Source organism: Tursiops truncatus, chromosome 3, assembly GCF_011762595.2.
Source record: "Tursiops truncatus isolate mTurTru1 chromosome 3, mTurTru1.mat.Y, whole genome shotgun sequence".
Lineage (NCBI taxonomy): Eukaryota > Metazoa > Chordata > Mammalia > Artiodactyla > Delphinidae > Tursiops > Tursiops truncatus.
The window spans coordinates 153,256,752-153,276,824 of NC_047036.1; the positions used below are offsets into that span (position 1 = coordinate 153,256,752).

The 20,073-nt window shown below is 35.4% G+C and overlaps 1 protein-coding gene across 7 annotated transcripts in view; it reads right to left on the minus strand.

The window, feature by feature from the left end:
• Positions 1–854: 854 nt before the first annotated feature.
• CNOT6 (CCR4-NOT transcription complex subunit 6) overlaps positions 855–20,073 on the minus strand; it is a 67,306-nt gene continuing 48,087 nt past the window's right edge. For 4 of the 7 annotated variants that reach the window (XM_073802886.1, XM_019937452.3, XM_019937450.3 and 1 more), the window contains 8 exons: positions 15,130–15,234; positions 14,979–15,047; positions 13,824–13,981; positions 12,864–13,018; positions 11,965–12,119; positions 10,812–11,042; positions 7,522–7,724; positions 855–5,365 (listed from right to left, as the gene is read on the minus strand). In XM_073802886.1, the coding sequence (XP_073658987.1) occupies positions 5,153–5,365; positions 7,522–7,724; positions 10,812–11,042; positions 11,965–12,119; positions 12,864–13,018; positions 13,824–13,981; positions 14,979–15,047; positions 15,130–15,234 (1,289 nt within the window). In that variant the 3' untranslated portion in view covers positions 855–5,152. The remainder of the gene's footprint in view (positions 5,366–7,521; positions 7,725–10,811; positions 11,043–11,964; positions 12,120–12,863; positions 13,019–13,823; positions 13,982–14,978; positions 15,048–15,129; positions 15,235–20,073) is intronic. The other 3 variants (XM_073802887.1, XM_033853670.2, XM_019937451.3) reach the window with 2 other exon arrangements.

The window sequence follows — 20,073 nt, forward strand, 5'->3', positions numbered from 1 at the left end:
AAAGTGTCTTACAACAGGCCCAAAATAATTTAATAGCTTTTGAGATTAGAGTGAACTGAAGTGTGCAGTTCAAAGAAAATGAGAAAATGGACATCTCCCTACTCATTTGATTTAAACTGTCAATGTTGCTAAAGTAACTGCAGAAACTGGTCTTCAAGTCACCTGGTAATCCAGCAGTCTTCTCAATTCCTAGCTATAGACTAGCTGGTTAGACTCATTTGAGGAACAATCTATTTAGAACATTCTTCATTATTTGGAGCAAATTATTAACTTACAGAAATAGCCTAAAATTCTTGTAAAATTCTAGTAAAAACTATCTTCTAAGGATTCTTATAATATATAACCTGTATATTAAAATTGCCTTTAAAGTATTTATGAAAGCTTATTTTAAACTCAATTTAAATTTGAATACATAAATAACACTCAAAGAAGGGAATTCTCAATATATATAACATTTTTACCTAAAACCTGAAAACTTTATTGCATATATATTTCAGTTCATGTTTCCTTAGATACTTGTTCCTCTACAGAACTAGAATTTATAAATATGGGCATATTTCATTAACTTCTACAACATTTTTTTGGCAATCATAAGGAAGAACAAGACTTCTGTTAGAGAGATAAAATTATATATTAAGGATTAGGTAGAAAATGCCTACTTTAAAAACTGGACATCTCAGCAAACATTCATTTTATCTAATTGTGCTGTGATTTTAAAGGATTTTTTTTCCAGCATCTATATAAAAATTTACATTTATTTGTTAAAGAAGTAGTTTCTAAAAATAGACTCAATGCTCTGAAGAGTTGGGAAGTCAGACAATTTTAAAGTTTATATATACAACAAACTATACATGTAACAATTAAAACATTTAATGAATTAATATAACCCCACCAATACAATGTTTGCTACTGTATTAAAAGCATTTATTCAAACTATGTCAACCTCCTTCCAAAGGATGAAAGACACATGAGCCCATTTCTTATACTATGAGGTATATGGTAACAACAACAAAAATCCTAAATACAAAAGGATCATCAGTTGCCTAAATATAAAATTGAACTTTGGCAAAGATATGAGTGTTATACAGAATACCACAGCCAATAAGGAGATCCTTAAGTTTACACCATCTCCCTATATCATAGCGTTCACTCTTCCCTTTCAAAGGGTGAGTTATAACCCTGTCCCAGATGACTCAGAATTTTAAATAGGTGGTCTGCTGATTAACACATATTTTCTCAAACCTCAATACTACAGCTATACAAATTACACTTTAAAAATATTTGAAACAGGTAATTGAATTTATTGGTTGACTATGAGTAGGAAAATACATCGGTAAAGAAAAGAGACCCTGTATATAAATATAATACTAGCTAGTTACAATTTGACCAAGAAGGTTCCACTGAAAAGAAGAGTAAAAGCCCTTGTTACCACCAGTCCATAGGTCATATTCAGTTTCCCATTACCCTTATTGAAGAGCTGCCTAGGCAAATGGGACATTCTTTGAGCTTAGTGCAGATAATGTGCTGGGTTTTGTTACATGAATGGTAAACAAAACTTAGTCCAGTGCATTACACAATTTAATGTATTGTAAATAAAGACTAGATATTCTATTTTAAACACTACTTCAACATACTGGTTACTAAAATTTATGTAACCAAAAAGAAGAGCAAAGTGAACATCTCAAAATACTGTTTACAAGTAGGGGAGAAACACTTGCTAAAGGTTTTCTTTGAAATATCTGCAGCATTTGTACCGGGTATTCTTATTGGTTCATTAAAAGAGCAAATTGCTATAACTGCTTTGCTTAGGTTGGCTTTTATACTTATATAGCATGACCCCAAAACCTTAAAAGTCACTATGGAAACGAATTCTATAAGTTTAAATAGTAAAAAATGGAATACTAAAATTGGAGTTTATTATTGAAAACCGGAAATCTTTTAAGAGCTTTGAAATTTTAATTTCAACATTTAGAAGTGCATTCTACCCAATTTAATAATGTCCTTAGGTTTCAAAGTGCTAACTCAAAATAAGTTTTCCTGGCTGTCACCAAATCAAGTAAAAATAAAAGCACATTTCTTGGAGATGTTCCCTGCCTATCTTCTAGGACTATTAAAGTTGCAATCAACAATTTATTTCTACAACTTTAGTTTAAATTATGCCATAAATTAATTTTGATGAACATTGTTTAAATTCTTAAAGCATAAATAATTATCACTAATACAGTAAACTGTACTTCAAGAGATTTACAAGGAACTGAGCACCTCCAAATTTCTGATCATTAAAAACAGAAAATATACCCCGAATTTTCTGTAAAACATTCATAAAATGGATTTATCCAGTAAGAATACTGAAATTACATTATGGCAACACCACATTAAATATATTTGTTACAGAATTTTTGAAGAAAACCTATACTGTGAAAACATACTAGTTTTTATTGCATTTTAGGGAGTACGGATTATTGGAAATTATTCAGGACACAGAAGATACTTAAAACACAAAATCTTGCTTATCAGTCTATTTTGGTGTGACCGTTTATTCCCTGTAGACTTAAAATATTTTTCTCTCTTTTAAAGGTTACAGTTGTAAATCTACACTCTTGGTTCAATTTATCACTATCTAATAAGGTGGAGAAGCTGTTCAAACTGACCCACAGAAGGTAGTCTGCCACAGAATGCAGTCTGCCTAGAAGAGGCAAGAACAAATATTTTCAAGACGTAACAGGCCATTATATCTTACTATGCTGCCCCCAAATTCAAATATTTTGTAGACAGTAACAAACACAGATGAAAACATTTTATGTAAAGCTCAAACCTTTAGCATCTAACAAGTGCACTCTAGTTCCAGCATCTATGAAAAGAATATATCCTCCATAAACAGAGTAAGTGCTTCTCCCCTTCCCCTTCCATAAAGCTCTCTGGACCTGTTATTATATAATGCAGATCATAAGAAAAGCAGTTTCCTTCATCTCATCAGTCCAACCAGCTCCAGCTTGCCCTTGCTGGAAATTGTCATGATGCACATTACCAACACAGTGTTTAGGATAAATGAGTAAACACACCTTTTATTCACACTTTACAAACAAAACAAAAAACCCAAAAAGAAACCCCATAAAAGTTATGCATTGGTTCTATATCAGTAATACCAGCTTTCCAATGTACTGACTATAAACTGGATGTGTTCAGTGCCAGCACAACTTAAAACAAAAAGCAAAAAATAAAAAACCATCACAACAAAATGTTTAAAAAAAAAAAAAAAAAACTTCAAAGGAAAAACCAGGTCCCAGACAAAGATTCAAGATCAAAACCTTTTGGAGAATTTTTTCTTTTTTTTTAAAGAAAAAGAAAAAAAAAAAAAAAAAGAATCATTTACTTAAACAGTATGAGATTTTATTTTCTCTTAAAAACAGAATAAGCACATTTAAGTGCTAAACATTTTTCATAAAATTTTAAGTCATTATCCAAAATGACTCACTCTCTGTATAAAAACTGTTACTAACATTCAACAATTTCTTTTCTTAATGCTCACATACATGGTGTCCTTTTGCTCCCCTGCCTGCAGTTGAAACAAAAGCAGTTAGACCAAGTTCCCTGTGAATTCATTTGATTTTTTTGAGAGAATGAATGAATGAGAACAGAACATATAGGAGTTAACTTTGCAAAGTTAAAGCTGGCTTTAATCTCTACTAACAGCACTATGGGCAAAATACAAGGTATAATATAACTTTTATCTTGGTTGACATGTTAAAATGACTTAGTCACTTTTAAAATGATCTGAAGTATTGTCTTAGGGACCTGTTTTGAAAATACATCTCATTTATTTTATACTGCTTCATAAATGGAAAATTACTTTTTTTTTAAAGGAATGATTTCTAAAAAACATGGAAACTAAGGAATACATAGAAAACAAAAAGAATTCACATGATACTAGTACTCTGGGTGATGAACAGCACTGTGCAATGACACCAAGAAGCAGTGCTTGGGTCTGGTGAGTAAAGACCCAGGGACCCACCCTATGAACATGTTCCAAAATGTGATATTCAATGCTTCACAATGGAAAAAAAGCCACAGCCCATACAAAAGCATTTTCATAAAACTCTGACAAATGTTAAACAGTATTTAAAAATATAAAAGAGGATGCACAGATTTTCTCTGCATGCACAGGCAGTGCTTGGTGAGAACAAATTCAGGCAGGCACAGTGGAGATAGGACAGGAAGTGTCTCAAAAAGGAGTTAAGAAGCTGTCCCTAAGCAGCTGTAATTTTGTAACTTAAAAAAGCTGAGGATTTAAAAATATCAGAATGTACATATATCAACCATTACATTCAGTCCATAATGCCTACAGATCATTCACTGCTCAGCTTATCTGTCCTGGTAGATAGTTTTTTGTAAAAACCCAGGAATTCATGGGTAAGTTGCCTCTGGTCCAAGAAAATGTCCTAAACTTTAAACAGATTTAGATTTAAAGAGCAATGTTCTCAATTTAAAAACAAAGTAGTACAAAAGGGCTAACAAAACCCTAACAGTGCAAATCATCAGCAGAGAAAGTCTGTTGCAACTTCTTTTACAAGCTGGCCTTTATAACACATGAAACAGGTAAAAAAAACTTAGCCTTAGATTACAATACAATCATTTCCAAATCTGATTTTTTTAGTACAAAATTTCATAAATCAGGTCTTCTGTGGATCATATACAATCATAAAGGCTAAATTTAAATTCTATATTTTACAAACAAGTCTGAAAAAGGAGGGAGTAAAGTATGGAAGAATGATCTCTGGATGTTATTACTGGCCTCAAAAAAGTAGTGCTACAGATTTCTGTGCAAAGAGAATATGCTGTTCAAACATTTTCCTATTTCAAGGCATGAAAATATTATATTGGATAGAAGAAACAGGAAAATTACTTGTAACAAATTAAAGATAGGTGCAAACACACCAGTCCCTGTCTAACAGTATATAAAGCATATCGGGCTCAGAATTTGTCTGTTTGCTAGCACCTGGCTTTCATACTATATCCTTATCAAATAATCAGATTGAAAACTCAAATCATCATTAAGGAAAAAAAATCCCTAGTGGCCATACCTCACTCCCCTATATTCAGATTTTTTACGAGTTTACGAGTGAAACTGAGGTCATCCTCTGAAGGTACTTGACTACCTCCTGCCAGGAAGGTGAATGCCGTTAACTTGGGGCAGGAAAGGCAGTAAGAGCTCCAGTTGTGCAAAAAGTGAGAAGTGGTCAGAGGGGATGAGTGGGTGTGGGCAGCCGCTGATATTGTTCTCAACTAGCCAATGGTGGTCCAGAGGTCCCAGGATGCCTAAAGTGTTCAGCTGAGGTTTAGAATAGAAGATGTAGTCAATTATACCCTGAAAAACAGAAGGCAAAAAGAAAAAAAAGACAAGGCCCCACATAAGATAACACTTGAACACTGAGAACTTTCAAGACATATCCTTAGAGTCAAACAAAGAAACTTATTAGCCTGTAGGAAAAGGCAATACTACATAAACCAAATGGCATCCCCAAATGTGAGAATGAAGAAAGTTTAGGGATGATAATCATTCTTCCTCCTATCTGGATCTTTTCAAAATCTTTAACAAGACCTAAAGAATCCTTCATGATAGGGCCTCTGCTTCTCTTGCCTAACTTAATTTGTGACACTTTTCCTTGCTCACTACTCCACTGCCATACTGGCCCTTTTTGGGGAGTAGGGGGGTGCGGTGTGAAGTGGGGTACATTCCTTGTAGGCGCCAAGCTCTTTCCTGCCCCAGGGCCTCCACACATGTCTGGAACACTTTCTTCTACTTGTCAACTGGCTAACTCCTTCTCAACCTTCAAGTGCCAAGTTTAATCACTTTCCCAAGGCCTTCCTGAATCCTGCCCTCACCCACTTAATAGCTCCTACCACCTCTGATTCTTTTCCCTTGCTAACGCACTCCCCCAAGGTGTAACTATATACTCATTTGTGTGGTTGAGACCTATCTCTCCCACCAGAACATGATTCCACGAGGGCCAGGCTGTCTCTGCTCTCAACAACCTCAACAGTACCCAGACACAGCATCTGGCACACAGCTAGGTTACTCTTGGTTTGCTCCTTTCCTCCCTATAACTTCAGACTCTCTTTTACATGCTCCTGGCCAAGAACATTTAAGCATGTTCAAGAGTCTTCTTCCTAACTTTCTATCAGGAACAGGAACAAGAGGAAAAAAAAAAAAATCCCTAATCTCTCCCACCTTTTAGTTATCACCCTCACCTCTTCTTCAATCAACCTGCTTGAAATAAGAATCTAAAAGTTGGTTTTTCCTACCTCATTGCTCAGTTATTCTCCAACTCATCATATTCTAGTTTCTCTGACTACTAGCTCTCAAGTGAAACAACTCTTATCAATATCTTTCTGAAGCTTAACACACACACCTCTTTCCCTAGAAAGGCTTTCTTTCCTTGCATTTAAGTTCCTATACTGTCCTGGTTTTCCACCTCTCTGGTTACTGTCATTTACATGTTAGTTTTCCCCAGTCTACTCCAGTCTCTCTTCAACTCTACACACTCATCTGTTCCCAGGGTTAAATCATTATCTACAGTACTGTGGATCCTCCAAAGCCAAATAAAAAAAAATTGTCAGTTTTCAACAGTTTCTCAAAGGAGTCTAAACAACCTCCCCTCTAAAATTAAGAACCAGTTAACACAAGTATTTACACTATTCTAATAGACAATCTAACCTGAATGATTATTTTCTCAGCAGGTTAGAAATGGAAAATTAGGATTTTAGAGAGCGTAAATGCAAAAGGTGGCTAAAAAGGACAGTTGAACACAAGTCCTAAACAACCACAGATAATAAAAATGAGGAGAATTACTAAGGAAAAGGCTCCATATTGTAATCCATTAATTGTGTAACAAGGCATATAAATAATATATATATTAGAAATTTTAAAATGGCTAATAATAAAAGACATTTTGGTTCTCAAGTAGTACAGTTTCAGTTAAACTGAAATAGAGATGGAACAAATTTGACAGCAAATTAAATATGATGGCCCTGCATATCCAGCTGTTAGTAATGAGCCTATAAAAAAAAAATAATTGCCCCAAAAAGGTGACAGTTAACTCAGGATTTACTATCATTATTTCATCTGATTTCTTACCTTGGAAATGATTCTAATAGGATCTATAAAGTACGGATGGGACTCTAATCACATGGAATTCTACATTAAAAGTAATAAAAGAGGGCTTCCCTGGTGGCACAGTGGTTGAGAGTCTGCCTGCTGATGCAGGGGACACGGGTTCGTGCCCCGATCCGGTAAGATCCCACCTGCCGCGGAGCGGCTAGGCCCGCGAGCCATGGCCGCTGAGCCTGTGCATCCGGAGCCTGTGCTCCACAATGGGAGAGGCCGGCAATAAAAGAATGCTGCTGTCAACTAGTTCGAGATGGCTTAATTCCATTCTGAGCATTAACATTTAAAGCCATCATAAAGTTATAAGACACTTTAAAGAAATGAAGGCTTTAAAAGTTTATTATCTCAAAACTCACCTTAAAATCAAACGTGTAATTTGTGTAAGGCATCAGGCCACTCTCATAGGCACTCTTTAACTTGAAACCATGAGTGATCCTTCCATTGGTTGTCCCATTTTTCCCATTACAGCTGAAGTTTGTAAGACTTTCATTATATCTCAGTTCCTTAAAGTCTTTATGATTTGTTTCTACTCCACCAGTGCTCAAATATTCCACAACACCTATAATGAAAATAAATGTACTTTTTGCACTGTCAAGTATAATACACAGTGTACAACACATAACTAAAAACATAATTCGGTAGTAAAGTTTTAAATCACACATATTCCCACTTTCTAAAATGTTTCACTGTTTTTCACATTTGCCAAAACTTGTATAATCCCATTTTTACATGGTTTTAATCATAGTATACTGAATATTCTATACTGTATCACATGAACTTATGTTCATATGTCTTCTCAATTATTTTTTTTTAATGATTGCATAATACAACTGGGCTGATGTATAGTATTTGTTAAGCTAGTTCCTTATTTTTTTAAATTCATGTTATTTCTACCTTAAAAAAAAAAGAATACTATAATCAACATCTTAGTATGTAGGTTTCTGCTATGCTTAGTATAAAATACCAAGATTAGGATTCATTGTGCCTAAATATACATTGGGTTGGCCAAAAAGTTCTTTCAGTGTTTTCCGTAAGATGGCTCCAGTAGCACTTAAGTTCATTCGAAACAATTTTGTTAGATTGTGACAGCAGTCATATCAGTGTGCATTTAAAAAGAAACTTCTCAAAATTGGTGAATTTTTGTGTAGCCATTTTAATACTGAAGATGGAAGAAAAAAAGCAACGTTTTCAGCATATTATGCCTTACTATTTAAACAAAGTTAAAAATGCAACTGAAACGCAAAAAAATTTGTGCAGTGTATGGAGAAGGTGCCGTGACTGACTGAACGTGTCAAAAGTAGTTTGCAAAGTTTTGTGCTGCAGATTTCTCAATGTTTAATGCTCCACAGTCGGGTAGATCAGTTGAAGTTGATAGCAATCAAATAGAGACATTAATTGAGAACAATCAACGCTGTACCACGTGAGAGATAGCTAACATACTCAAAATATCCAAATCAAGCGTTGAAAATCATCTGCACCAGCTTGGTTATGTTAATTGCTTTGATTTTTGGGTTCCACATAAGTGAAAAAAACCTTCTGGACCAACTTCCGCGTGCGATTCTCTACCGAAATATAATGAAAATGTTCCGTTTTTAAAACAAATTGTGATGGCTGATGAAAAGTGGATACTGTACAACCATGTGGAATGGAAAAGATCGTGGGGCAAGCAAAATGAACTATCACCAACCACACCAAAGGCCGGTCTTCATTCAAAGAAGATGATATTGTATATATAGTGGGATTGGAAGGGAGTCCTCTATTATAAGCTCCTTCCGGAAAACCAAACGATTAAATTCCAACAAGTACTGCTCTCAATTAGACCAACTGAAAGCAGCACTCGACAAAAAGCGTCTGGAATTAGTCAACAGAAAACGCATAATCTTCCATCAGGATAATGCAAGACTGCATGTTTCTTTGATGGCCAGGCAAAAACTGTTACAGCTTGGCTGGGAAGTTCTGATTCATCAGCCATATTCAATAGGCATTGCACCTTCGGATTTCCATTGATTTCAGTCTTTACAAAATTCTCTTAATGGAAAAAATTTCAATTCCCTGGAAGACTGTAAAAGGCACCTGGAACAGTTCTTTGCTCAAAAAGATAAAAAGTTTTGGGAAGATGGAATTATGAAGTTGCCTGAAAAATGGCAGAACGTAGTAGAACAAAACGGTGAATACGCTGTTCAATAAAGTTCTTGGTGAAAATGAAAAATGTATACACACACACACACACACACACACACACACACACACACACACACACAGAGCCAACTCTGAAAGAGTTACAGAGCAACTTCAGCATCCCTGGACAGTATTTTTCCAATATGCGAAGCATACGATGGGTTCTGCAAATATTTAACTTTCATTTAATTAGTTAACAAGACTGGACATTTTCCCATGTGTTTGCTATTAAAATACTGTATTTTGCAACATGGAAATAGGTCCTAAGATCTACATTATTTGACAAGAGTCTCTCTTGGCCCCTCAGATACTTAGTAGCTAAAAAGAGGATGCAAGGCATGTAGAGAAATTGCCGGTAATCCCCAGATGGCTTTGAAAGAAGAATTATGGATCTTAGACACCTTTACTTCCCCGAAAACGATTTTTTTTTTTTTTTTTTTTTGCGGTACACGGCCCTCTCACTGTTGTGGCCACTCCCGTTGCGGAGAACAGGCTCTGGACGCGCAGGCTCAGCAGCCATGGCTCACGGGCCCAGCCGCTCCGTGGCATGTGGGATCTTCCCGGACCGGGGCACGAACCTGTGTCCCCTGCATCAGCAGGAGGACTCTCAACTGCGCCACCAGGGAAGCCCTGAAAACGAATTTTAACATAGTTTCTAACTTATTATCTATTCTCTCATCTATTGTGATAGCAGTGATGTGCTACTGAATTTAACCACTCCGAGCGTGTGAATGTGTGTATGTGTGAATGTGCGCATTCTTGCATGCATGTAAGTCCAAGGAAAAGTATTCTTGTGTATGTATGTGAGAAAGTATAAACAAGGAGCCAAAAGACAAAAAGAAATACTTAGTTTGATATTACAAGGACTATGGCTTTTACTCACTGTACTAACTATGGAAAAGTATTTAAGAATAAGGCTTTCTGTATTCTTCTACTTTGTGATTAAAAATCAAGATTCTTGATCTTTTTTTGTTAAAATCACTTGCCTGATCTGTGTAAATAAAAAAAAATCTCAATTTCCACCTGAGGTGTATTTTTCTAATCAAGCCCATCAAAACTGGAGATCCTTTAATATACGGTCAAATTTAAACTGGATTTTATTACCACATGCTGGAATCCCAAAGAGTCTGTCTTAATAACCTTTTCAGAGTGTGCATTACATATAACCTGGGGATAATGAAATACAATTATATGTTCTTTAATAAGTTACTTCAAGTTATCACCTACGTGTTTACTGAAGACGATTAACATCCTTCCTCCTGAGGTTTTTCATAATACCATTTCATTTTCAAAATGGTTCCCCTACTCCACAACACATTTTTTTTAACCTGATTCATAGCTGCCACTATAAATTGAATTTTCATTTTGACTAAATTTGGAATTATAAGAAACAACACATTACAAAAATATTTTAAGTCAGTAAGCATTCTATATAAAATAGCATTGTTTTGTTTTGTTTTGTTTTTACCAGAGTCCGGCAAAGAATTAAGATCTGCACACAACACCAGTGGAATAGTTCCAAATTCTCCCAATGCACTGGACTGGAGGCTTCTCGAGGCTTTATCAATGATGTTCTTCACTTCTGAGAGGAACATCATTGTTTGAACCAACTTCACATCAGAGTATTCAGGGTCCCAGTGCATATGAGCATTAGCCACGAGAATAAGTTGTTTTTCTGTTCCAAGATGTGGCTTTCCAGCTATATTAGATAAAAAGAAAAGAAACAAACAAAACCTGTCCATAACCCCATATATGCTCACAGGGTCTGAAAGCAAGTAATATCTCAGAATCTTGGGAATAATAAAGAAGTCTAAAATTTAGTTAACAATCTCCCACCTGATGACTGAATCTACCCTACAACAAACCTGAGAAATAGACATCTAACCTCTCTGTTGAGTACTTCCAGAATAGGGTATTCACTACTTGAACAGAGACAGCCCATTCTATTTGGGACAGCTTGATTTTTAAATAGTTCCATCTCCTTAAAACTTCTGGTCTTCTAGATGTCCTAAATTGAGCATCATAAAATTAAACTGACACCCTTTTTCTTAAGGTATGTTTAAGATAGTCATTAAGTTCCATCTTTCATCTTTCTATCCCTCAGATTAAATATCCCCATTTCCAACTGTTCCTCAAGTGACAGAAGTTTCAGTTCGTAGCATGAAGGTCACTCTAAACACACATTTAATTTGAAATAAGTGGTCCATTTCTCCAAAACTCAAGACCTTTAAAATAATGACTAAAAAGGTCAGGAAGAGAAGTCAGCATACAGAATATCCCTGTTGCCAAGAAATTATGTAAGTGTATGGAGTTCTTCTCTCTGAGCAGTCATTTTAACTAATATTTACACTTCAGCATTTTATGTGAAAAATTCTTGAGGAGAAAAGAAAGCTGTTTTTTTCCTTTGGCTTTAAGCCTTTTAAGATTTGACATAGTTTTCTGGGCAATGTTTCCTCATCTTGAGCTTTGCGGTAGAGATAAATGGATATAAGGTTTTAGAATCTAAGATTTAAATTCTGAGTTTCTTCAGGTGTTAGACAAGACTATTAATATGTAACAAATTTTTTGTTTTCTATTAAATTTTGGAGGTCAATTTCATAGGAAGTGGAAAAGTCACTCACATGACATTTCAATCAATTCCTTTCGAAGTTCTAGCAGTACAGCAACTCCAATGTTATCTTTTGTCATGACTCTATTCAGCATAGCTTCAGACCCTTCTGAATTTGCCATTGCTAGCTGATTAAATTCAACAGTGTGTTTCTGAACCAAAGTAAATCTAAAACAAAAACAAACACACACACACACAAATATAAAATTGAGAATACCAAGACATTAGCTTTGTGGAAAATGCAATTTTCCCCAACTTCCTTAACAGATATGATGGCATGTAAATTACATTATGGAAAATCCTCCACACTTAACACCAAGCTTCCCATGTCCATTTAAGTTGTTCTCAGTCTGTTACGGATACAAATAACATTTTGATAAACTTTTACAACTTAAGAAAATGTAGTCATCTTCTGTTTAGGTTTCACATTGGAAAATTCCATCTTATAATTTTAAAATAATTCTCTTCCTAAGTACACGCTTGAGAATCTCTCCACCATCCCAGAGGGAATGCAATTACAAGGTGTTTCAAGTAACAACTGGAGTTAAACCCTAGCAAACACCTGAAGAAACAGCAGCACTTTCAACATGCCCTCCAAAACACTATTTCTGATGAATCAAAACAAAACCCTCTAAGTCAACAGTACTGTTTTCTTGAGTAATAATGAAACGCCTCATTCTCTTATTTGCCAACTAATATCCATTCCCTTGGCCCCCATCCTGCAAACAGAGAAAGTTTTCTTTTTAAGAAATAAGATGACTGGGAATTCCCTGGCAGTCCAGTAGTTAGGACTCTGCACTTCCACTGCAGGAGGCAAGGTTCGATGCCTGGTCTGGAAACTAAGATCCTGCATGCCATGTGGCTCAGCAAAAAAAAAAAAAAGAAAAGAAAGAAAGAAAGAAGATGACTTACTTTTCTGTCTTAAAGAATATTGCACAGCCATCAACATGTTTTCTTTCTTGTTCTGACATTGTCCTAGCTCTAGATTTAGGACTAAAGAATCCATTATAGCCACGTTCTTTCAGTTCTACCAGAAAAAAACTGTAATACTGTTCTGTTTCAACCTCCTGAAAAATTGTAAATAGCAGAGTTATTTCATAAGACAAAAATCAGTCCTATGCATTACCTTTATATGTACAGTTTAAGAACTTAAAAGAATTTCAAAGGACTGATCTGCAGAATGAAGAATTACATTTTTTCGATGTAATTTATCTGAAACCAATCAGAACACCTACCTGTCATTTTACAGGTACCAGTTGATAAGGTTAATTCTTTATTGTTTAGGAGTAAAGAATAGAAAGACATATACCCCTATGCATATATTTTTCCTTATATTTTAGAATTGGCGTAGAACAAAAATCAGAGAGGTAACAGGAACTCCACAGATCAAATTTCACACCACAAGGAGAGTGACTTGCCCAAGGTCATGTAAGTTATTATGAGAGTTGGACTGAGAACTCAGTTACTGTGCACCAGGTTCAATGCCCTTTCTACTTTGACCTAACTATTCAATTACCACTGGTAGTAAAGCAAAATTATACCTTGATAGTGTTACAATTTTAGTAACATTGCCACCAAATTAAAAAATAGTGTACAGGAGCATCAGGGAGGAAAAAGTAAACATTTAGCTGTCATAGCAAACACTTAAAACCCAGCTTAACCCATCTGCTTAATTTGGCAGCACACTGCTACAAAGCACAGCAGGCAGTGAATGCTCCCAGAATTCACTAAATACAGAAAAAGTCCATATTTTAATAACTGCTAAAGCTAGGACTTCATATGTGTCAGTGTAATGCGTTCCCAAGCTGTTCCTTGCTTGATCAATGTTGGGGCATTTCTGCAATTTAAACAAGTGCTCTTCTGATGACTTACCTGAAGACTTATGACATCAGCATTGCAACTCAAGATTTCTTGAATAATGGCCTTTTTCCTGTAGTCCCAATTTAGTGCCCATGATGGACAGTAGCCATATAACTGCCGGGTCGCATATTTATCACAAAGAACATTATAGCACATGACAGAAAACAAGGCTGTAGGAAAGATAACTTTACTTATTCACACACGTGGCAGAAAAAAAAAAACATAATTAATTTCAATAGTTTTCACTTAAATGCTAAGTTTGACTTTATTTATTCAATATATATTCACTGAAAAACTACTATATGCCAGACATGGCGTAAGTAATGTTAGAAAATAAATGAAGGACAGATACGTGAACAAATTATAATATAAATAAATAATGTGTTTCCTGCTACAGAGGTACACACAGAAGGTTCAAAAACTAACAGAATACGATCTTAAGTCCTTCAGCCTCTAAGACCAGGGCTCCTCATTTCTATGTTCCCTCCACCACTTCAACTATTGTTAATGTAGAATGTGGAAACCCGACAGGTAGTTTTCTTAACAGGCACCTCTACTTTTCTTCTACAGAGCAACTACTATTAATTCACATGAAAGAAAAGGGGTATTATAGACCAAATCCTGTTGCACACATCACAGAAGTGCTCAAACTATTTTCATACAATTTTAAAAGGAGATTAGAGGTCATTAGTTCAATTTCTCTTTTAAGTAGGTGTTTTGGCTATCTTAAACTTTTGTATTATCAAATACATCTGGAACACAGTACAGTTTGGAAACTTACAGTATAGAAAGATTTTCATGTATTTATTATAACTGAATTTGATCAATACTTTAGAGCAGAGTTCCTCAACAGCAGCACCTCTGATCTCTAGCCACAAGATGGCAAGAGCACTTCTACCAGTTGTTAACAATCAAAAAATATCTCCAGGCATTGCCAAATGTCTTCTGGGGCATAAAATCGCCTCTGGTTGAGAAGTACTGCTTTATACCAGACTTTCCGTAGCATAGTAAAGAGGCCAGGTAATCAAGTCTTCGTTATTATCTCCCAAACCAAATCAACCTTAAGCATTCTACTGTAACACTGCCCAAAATCTAAAGCATACCAACAATACTATTAGGTTTACAAAGAAAAAGTAAAAATAAGATTTAAATAATTAGGCTACCAACCAGTTGGCCGTGTTCTGTCTGGTTCTTGTAACATAATCCAAGATCTTGGAGGTGGTTGTTCTGTTGAAACTAGTTGAATATAAAACACAAAATTAAACAATATTCTTACATGTCTTTCTAAAAAAAATGGTTTAATCAAATGACCACTTACTTCTTTTTGCAGTACCTGCCAAATTATCAAGCAAATAGTTCAGTAGCCTTCTTGTTCCATCTGGTTCCAGATAGAGGTTCAATATATCCTGGGTAAGTGGATTTCCTGGAAATGTTTTTTAAATAGGTAAAATGAAACCAAGACAAATACTAAAATATTTCAAAACTGAAAAATATACCAAAATTATCAGATCATCTATAACAATGTATATTAACTATATATATTAACCATATATAACTGTATATAAAAAACTATATTAACTCAACATACCAAACTAGAATATTATTTTTTTTCAGCTTTTGATGTGAAGAATAAAAAAGATTCATACCACATTCTACAGAAGTATCCAAAAAATGATTATTAATGTACTGATGTCAATCTAGAAGATATCTAATAGTGCTCTGCATCTGACCCTGCCTCATCAACACTTTCATAATGATCAAAAGAGAGTAAAACTGGATTGGGGAAGAGTTGGAAGAAGGACTAGGCAAAGGAAAGGTGAGAACCAATATAATGAATCACAGAATCAAAATTTAAGAACGCTACAAAGTTAATAAGAAAACATCCTAATGACAAATGCTGTCTAGCACTTAGATTTTTTAAAATTCTAATGAATAAAGTAACAGGATGGGACAGACCTGGTTTAAGATTAAGCCACTAATGAAGGGGAAAACCCCAGGGCAGTGATCCAACAGTAAATTCAATCACTGTTTCGTAAGTGCCAAAAATGAAAGCTAATGCAATGATTTACATGTATTGTTAATAGTCTCAAATTCTCTCAGAAGGACTTCTTATGTACAAGGAACAGCATAGTACACTGTTTCAAAAGCAAAGTTCCTACCCATGCTCCATTTTAAGAAAGACTAATAAATTCTATAGATGGAAGATAGGTAAAATGATGAGAGATCTTAGCCATTCCAAATTTAAAAAAAAAAAAGGTATGGACTATAAGAATGATCACCACACAGAGAAAAAAGTATTTTTTTCCTTTTCTCTTGTGAAAGAGTAGACTCAAAAGGCAGAATGAGGACCAAGCTCAGAATAGAAGTGTTTGTTAAACATTAGAATTATTTAAGATGAAATGCCCTGACCTGTGAGGTAGTGAAGTATCCTTCATTAAAAGCTGGATTACACGGATGGGAAGAATCCTAAGTTAGGATTTTAAGAACTGTAAAGGTAAAAACATGCTCCTATAAGTGCAAGGTATATATTTGTAGGAAGACAAGTAACAATAGTTTCATTCCCCATATGTGTACAGTTCTTTACAGATACCAGAGTCCTAAAATTTTCATTTAGTCACAATCCTATGAGATAGGTAGCTATAACCTCAAAGTTACCAGGACCCTGTTAAGGATATCTTGAGAAAATGAAGTCAACCAAAAAACTTCTCAGTACCAGGTAAGCATCCCATTCTAACTAGACCTACATTACTGCTGTTATTTTTACTACTTTCTAGTGCAAAAAATATTTAAAGGCAACTGCTGAGTACTTATAACTATGTGATCCTCCCTTCTAAGATCTTTCTATAAAATTAAAAACCATCCCCAAACCCAAACATCTATTTTTGACTCTCTAATAAATGCATGAAGCCAAATGGTATATTTCCCACAACATCTGCTTGTTCTTTGGAATTCCTTTAAATTTAATCTACTTTTCATTGCCTGGAAAAATAATACACATAGGGTAAACTTAACAAGTACAATACAATTCTGGAATTAAAACATGATACTGAGTCTCAGAACTAAGGAACAAAAGTGAATGAGAAAAGTTGTTTCTGGAAAGATGAAGTAAACATACTTTTCCCTATTTCTCCTGCTGAATACAACTAAAATCCCATTAATTATGTGTAAAGAAATGTAAGACTCTGAAATGTGGTAAGAAGGCAGAATGTTCAGAGACTTCAGGACCTGAGGAACAACACAGTGGTGAATTCCTTGGGTTTACTATTTGTCTCATATATCCCAGACACAGAGCTAAGAAGCCAGCAACACAGAAACACCTATGGGTACAGAAAAAAAATTCCAACAAACACCAAAGGGCCAGGAAAGGGCAGCCTAACAAAACAAAACTTTTAGATAGTAACAGCTCTACTACAGCTAAACACCAAAGAAACATACATGGCATCCTCTCTACTCATGCCAGCAAAGACCAAGCAGGGAGCTTAGACTTACACCCTTATGAGGAAGTAAGGAGGTACCCCAACACCCCTAGCAGGGTAGGGTCAGAGAAGGCCAAGAAGGTAGCTGGGACTTTTATCCCCTCCAGGCAGTAACAAGCACCTCCTCCTCCGCCCTGTGGTGTCTGCAGAGACCAAGAAGGGAAGCCTGGACTATCACCCCAACCCGCAGTAATGAGGTGCTCCTCCACCTCCCTTCTGGGGATGCTGAGGAGAGTCAAGACTTTTACCATCTCCCAACAGTAATGAGGTCACCCCAATGCAGTGACTATGGAGACCACATAAGGAGCCAAAACTGCCACCTGTACCCAGCTGACCCTCAGGTGTCAACAAAGGCTAAGTGGAATCTTAACTCCTACCTCCCCTGGCAGTAAGGAGATGGTGTTCTCCATTTTCCCTGCCACAGCAGTGATAGAGAAAGTCAGCAAAAAAGGTTTAAATACGATCCAGAGTCTTATAACATAATGTGAATATGTCCAGCTTCAAGTGAAAATCACTAATCATACCAAGAACCAGGAAAATTTCAAACTGAATGAAAAAGATAATAGATTCCAATACTGAGATGATAGAAACATTAGAATGATCTGAGCAAAACAGAGAAGGCATGATAAAAATACTTCAATGAAAAATTACAAACATGCCTGAAATAAAATGACAAAAAAATAAGAAGACTCAGTAAACAAAGTTTTGGTAAACAAATGAAATGTAAAAACCAAATGGAAATATTAAAACTGTAAAATAGGATAAATGAAATAAAAAACTCAGTTGGATGGGTTCAACAGCAGAATGGAGGGTCAAAGGAAAGAATCAGCGAACTGGAAGGTATAACACTACAATTATGCAATCTGCACAACAGAAAGGAAACAGATTGAAAAAAATAAATGAACAGAGAGCCTCAGGGACCAGTGGAACTACAACAAAAAATTTAACATTCATGTCCTCAGAGCAACGGAAGCAGAAGAGCACAGGGCTGAGGAAGTACTAAAGAAATGGTGAAAGTTCCCCCAATTTGGCAAGAAACCTAAACCTACAGATTCAAAAACTTCAAACAGGACAAACCCAAAGGAATCTATACCAAGCAACATCATAATTAGACTTCTGAAAACTAAAGACAAAGAAAAAAATCTTGAAGGCAGCCAGAGAAAAACAACCTTATCTGTAGGGGAAAAACAATATGAATAACCACAAATTTCTCATCACAAACCAGTAGAAAGTGGCATGGTATTTTTCAAGTGCTGAAAGAAAAGACCTGTCAACCCAGAATCCTATATCCAGCGAAAATATCCTTCGGGAATGAAGGAGAAACAAAGACATTTTCAGATGACAGAGAACTAAGACACTCTGTTGCCAGCAGACCCTCCCCTAAGAGAACCATTAATGAAAGTTCTCTAAATGGAAAGGAAATGATAATAGAAGGAACCCTGGAATATCAGGAAGGAAAAAAAAGATTATGGTTTAATAAAAGGGGGGGCAAATATAATAGGCTTTCCTTCTCAAGTTTTCTGAATCTTGTTTGGCAGTTAACTGGGGGAACAGGCAAATAAAAGGTCATAAAAAGAGCTATGGTTTTTATATGTCACTCAAACTGGTAAAGTAGTAACACCAGAAGACTATGATAAATTAAGTTTATATACTGAAATACCTAGAGCAACCACTGAAAAAGATAATTCAAACACATCACAGACAAATTAAAATGGAAATGTAAAAAGATGCTCAAATAACCCATAGGAAAGCAATAAAAAGAAAACAGAAAAACAAAAGCAAGGAGAACAAACAGAAAACAAAAAATAAAGTGGCCGATGTAAGCCCCAATAAATCAACAATTATAGTAAATGTAAATGGTCTAAATAGACCAATTAAAAGACAGAAAATTGGCAGTGTGGATTTAAAAACATGACCCAACTATATGCTATCAACAAGAAACTCACTTAAAATATAACAATATAAGCAGGTTGAAAGGAAAAGGATGGAAAAAAAATCATGCAAACATTAGTCAGAGGAAAGCAGGAGAGACTATATTAATATCAGATCAAGTAGATTTCAGAGAAAATCACCACACTGAGAGTGGCCTTATGTAACGATAAAGGGCCAATCCCCCAAGAAGAATTAGCAATTCTAAATGTGTATCTATCAAACAACAAAACTGCAAAATATTTTAAGCAAAAACAATTCCATCCAAAAACTGATGGAACTGAAAGGACAACAGAGAAGTCTACAATTACAGCTGAAGACGTCAACACCCCTCTCTGAAAAATTGATAGAACCAGACAAAAGTCCACAAACCATCAATCTAATAGATATCAGACAAATATATTGGATCTAACTATGTATACATCATCTACACAGTAACAGCAGAATACAAAACTCTTGCCCAATGCCCAAGGGACAAATACTAGGATAGATCATATCCTGGGCCATAAAACCAAACATCCACAAATTTAAAAGAACTGAAATTATGTAGAATGTACTCTTCAACCACAATGGAATGACACTAAAAATCAGTAACTGAAAGACAACAGGAAAATGTGCAAACACTTGGAAAATTCTGACTGATCCATGGGTCAAAGAGGAAGTCTGAAGGGAAATTTCAAAATGCACTGAGCTAGTGAAAATAAAATTTGTTGCTGGACACAGCTAAAGCAGGGCCAAGAGGGAGAGTTACAGCACTAAATGCATACATCAGAAGAAAAAAGTCCCAATTCAATAATCTGAGCTTCTACCCTAACAACCAAGAGAAAAAGAGTAAAATAAACCCAAAGAAAAAGCAG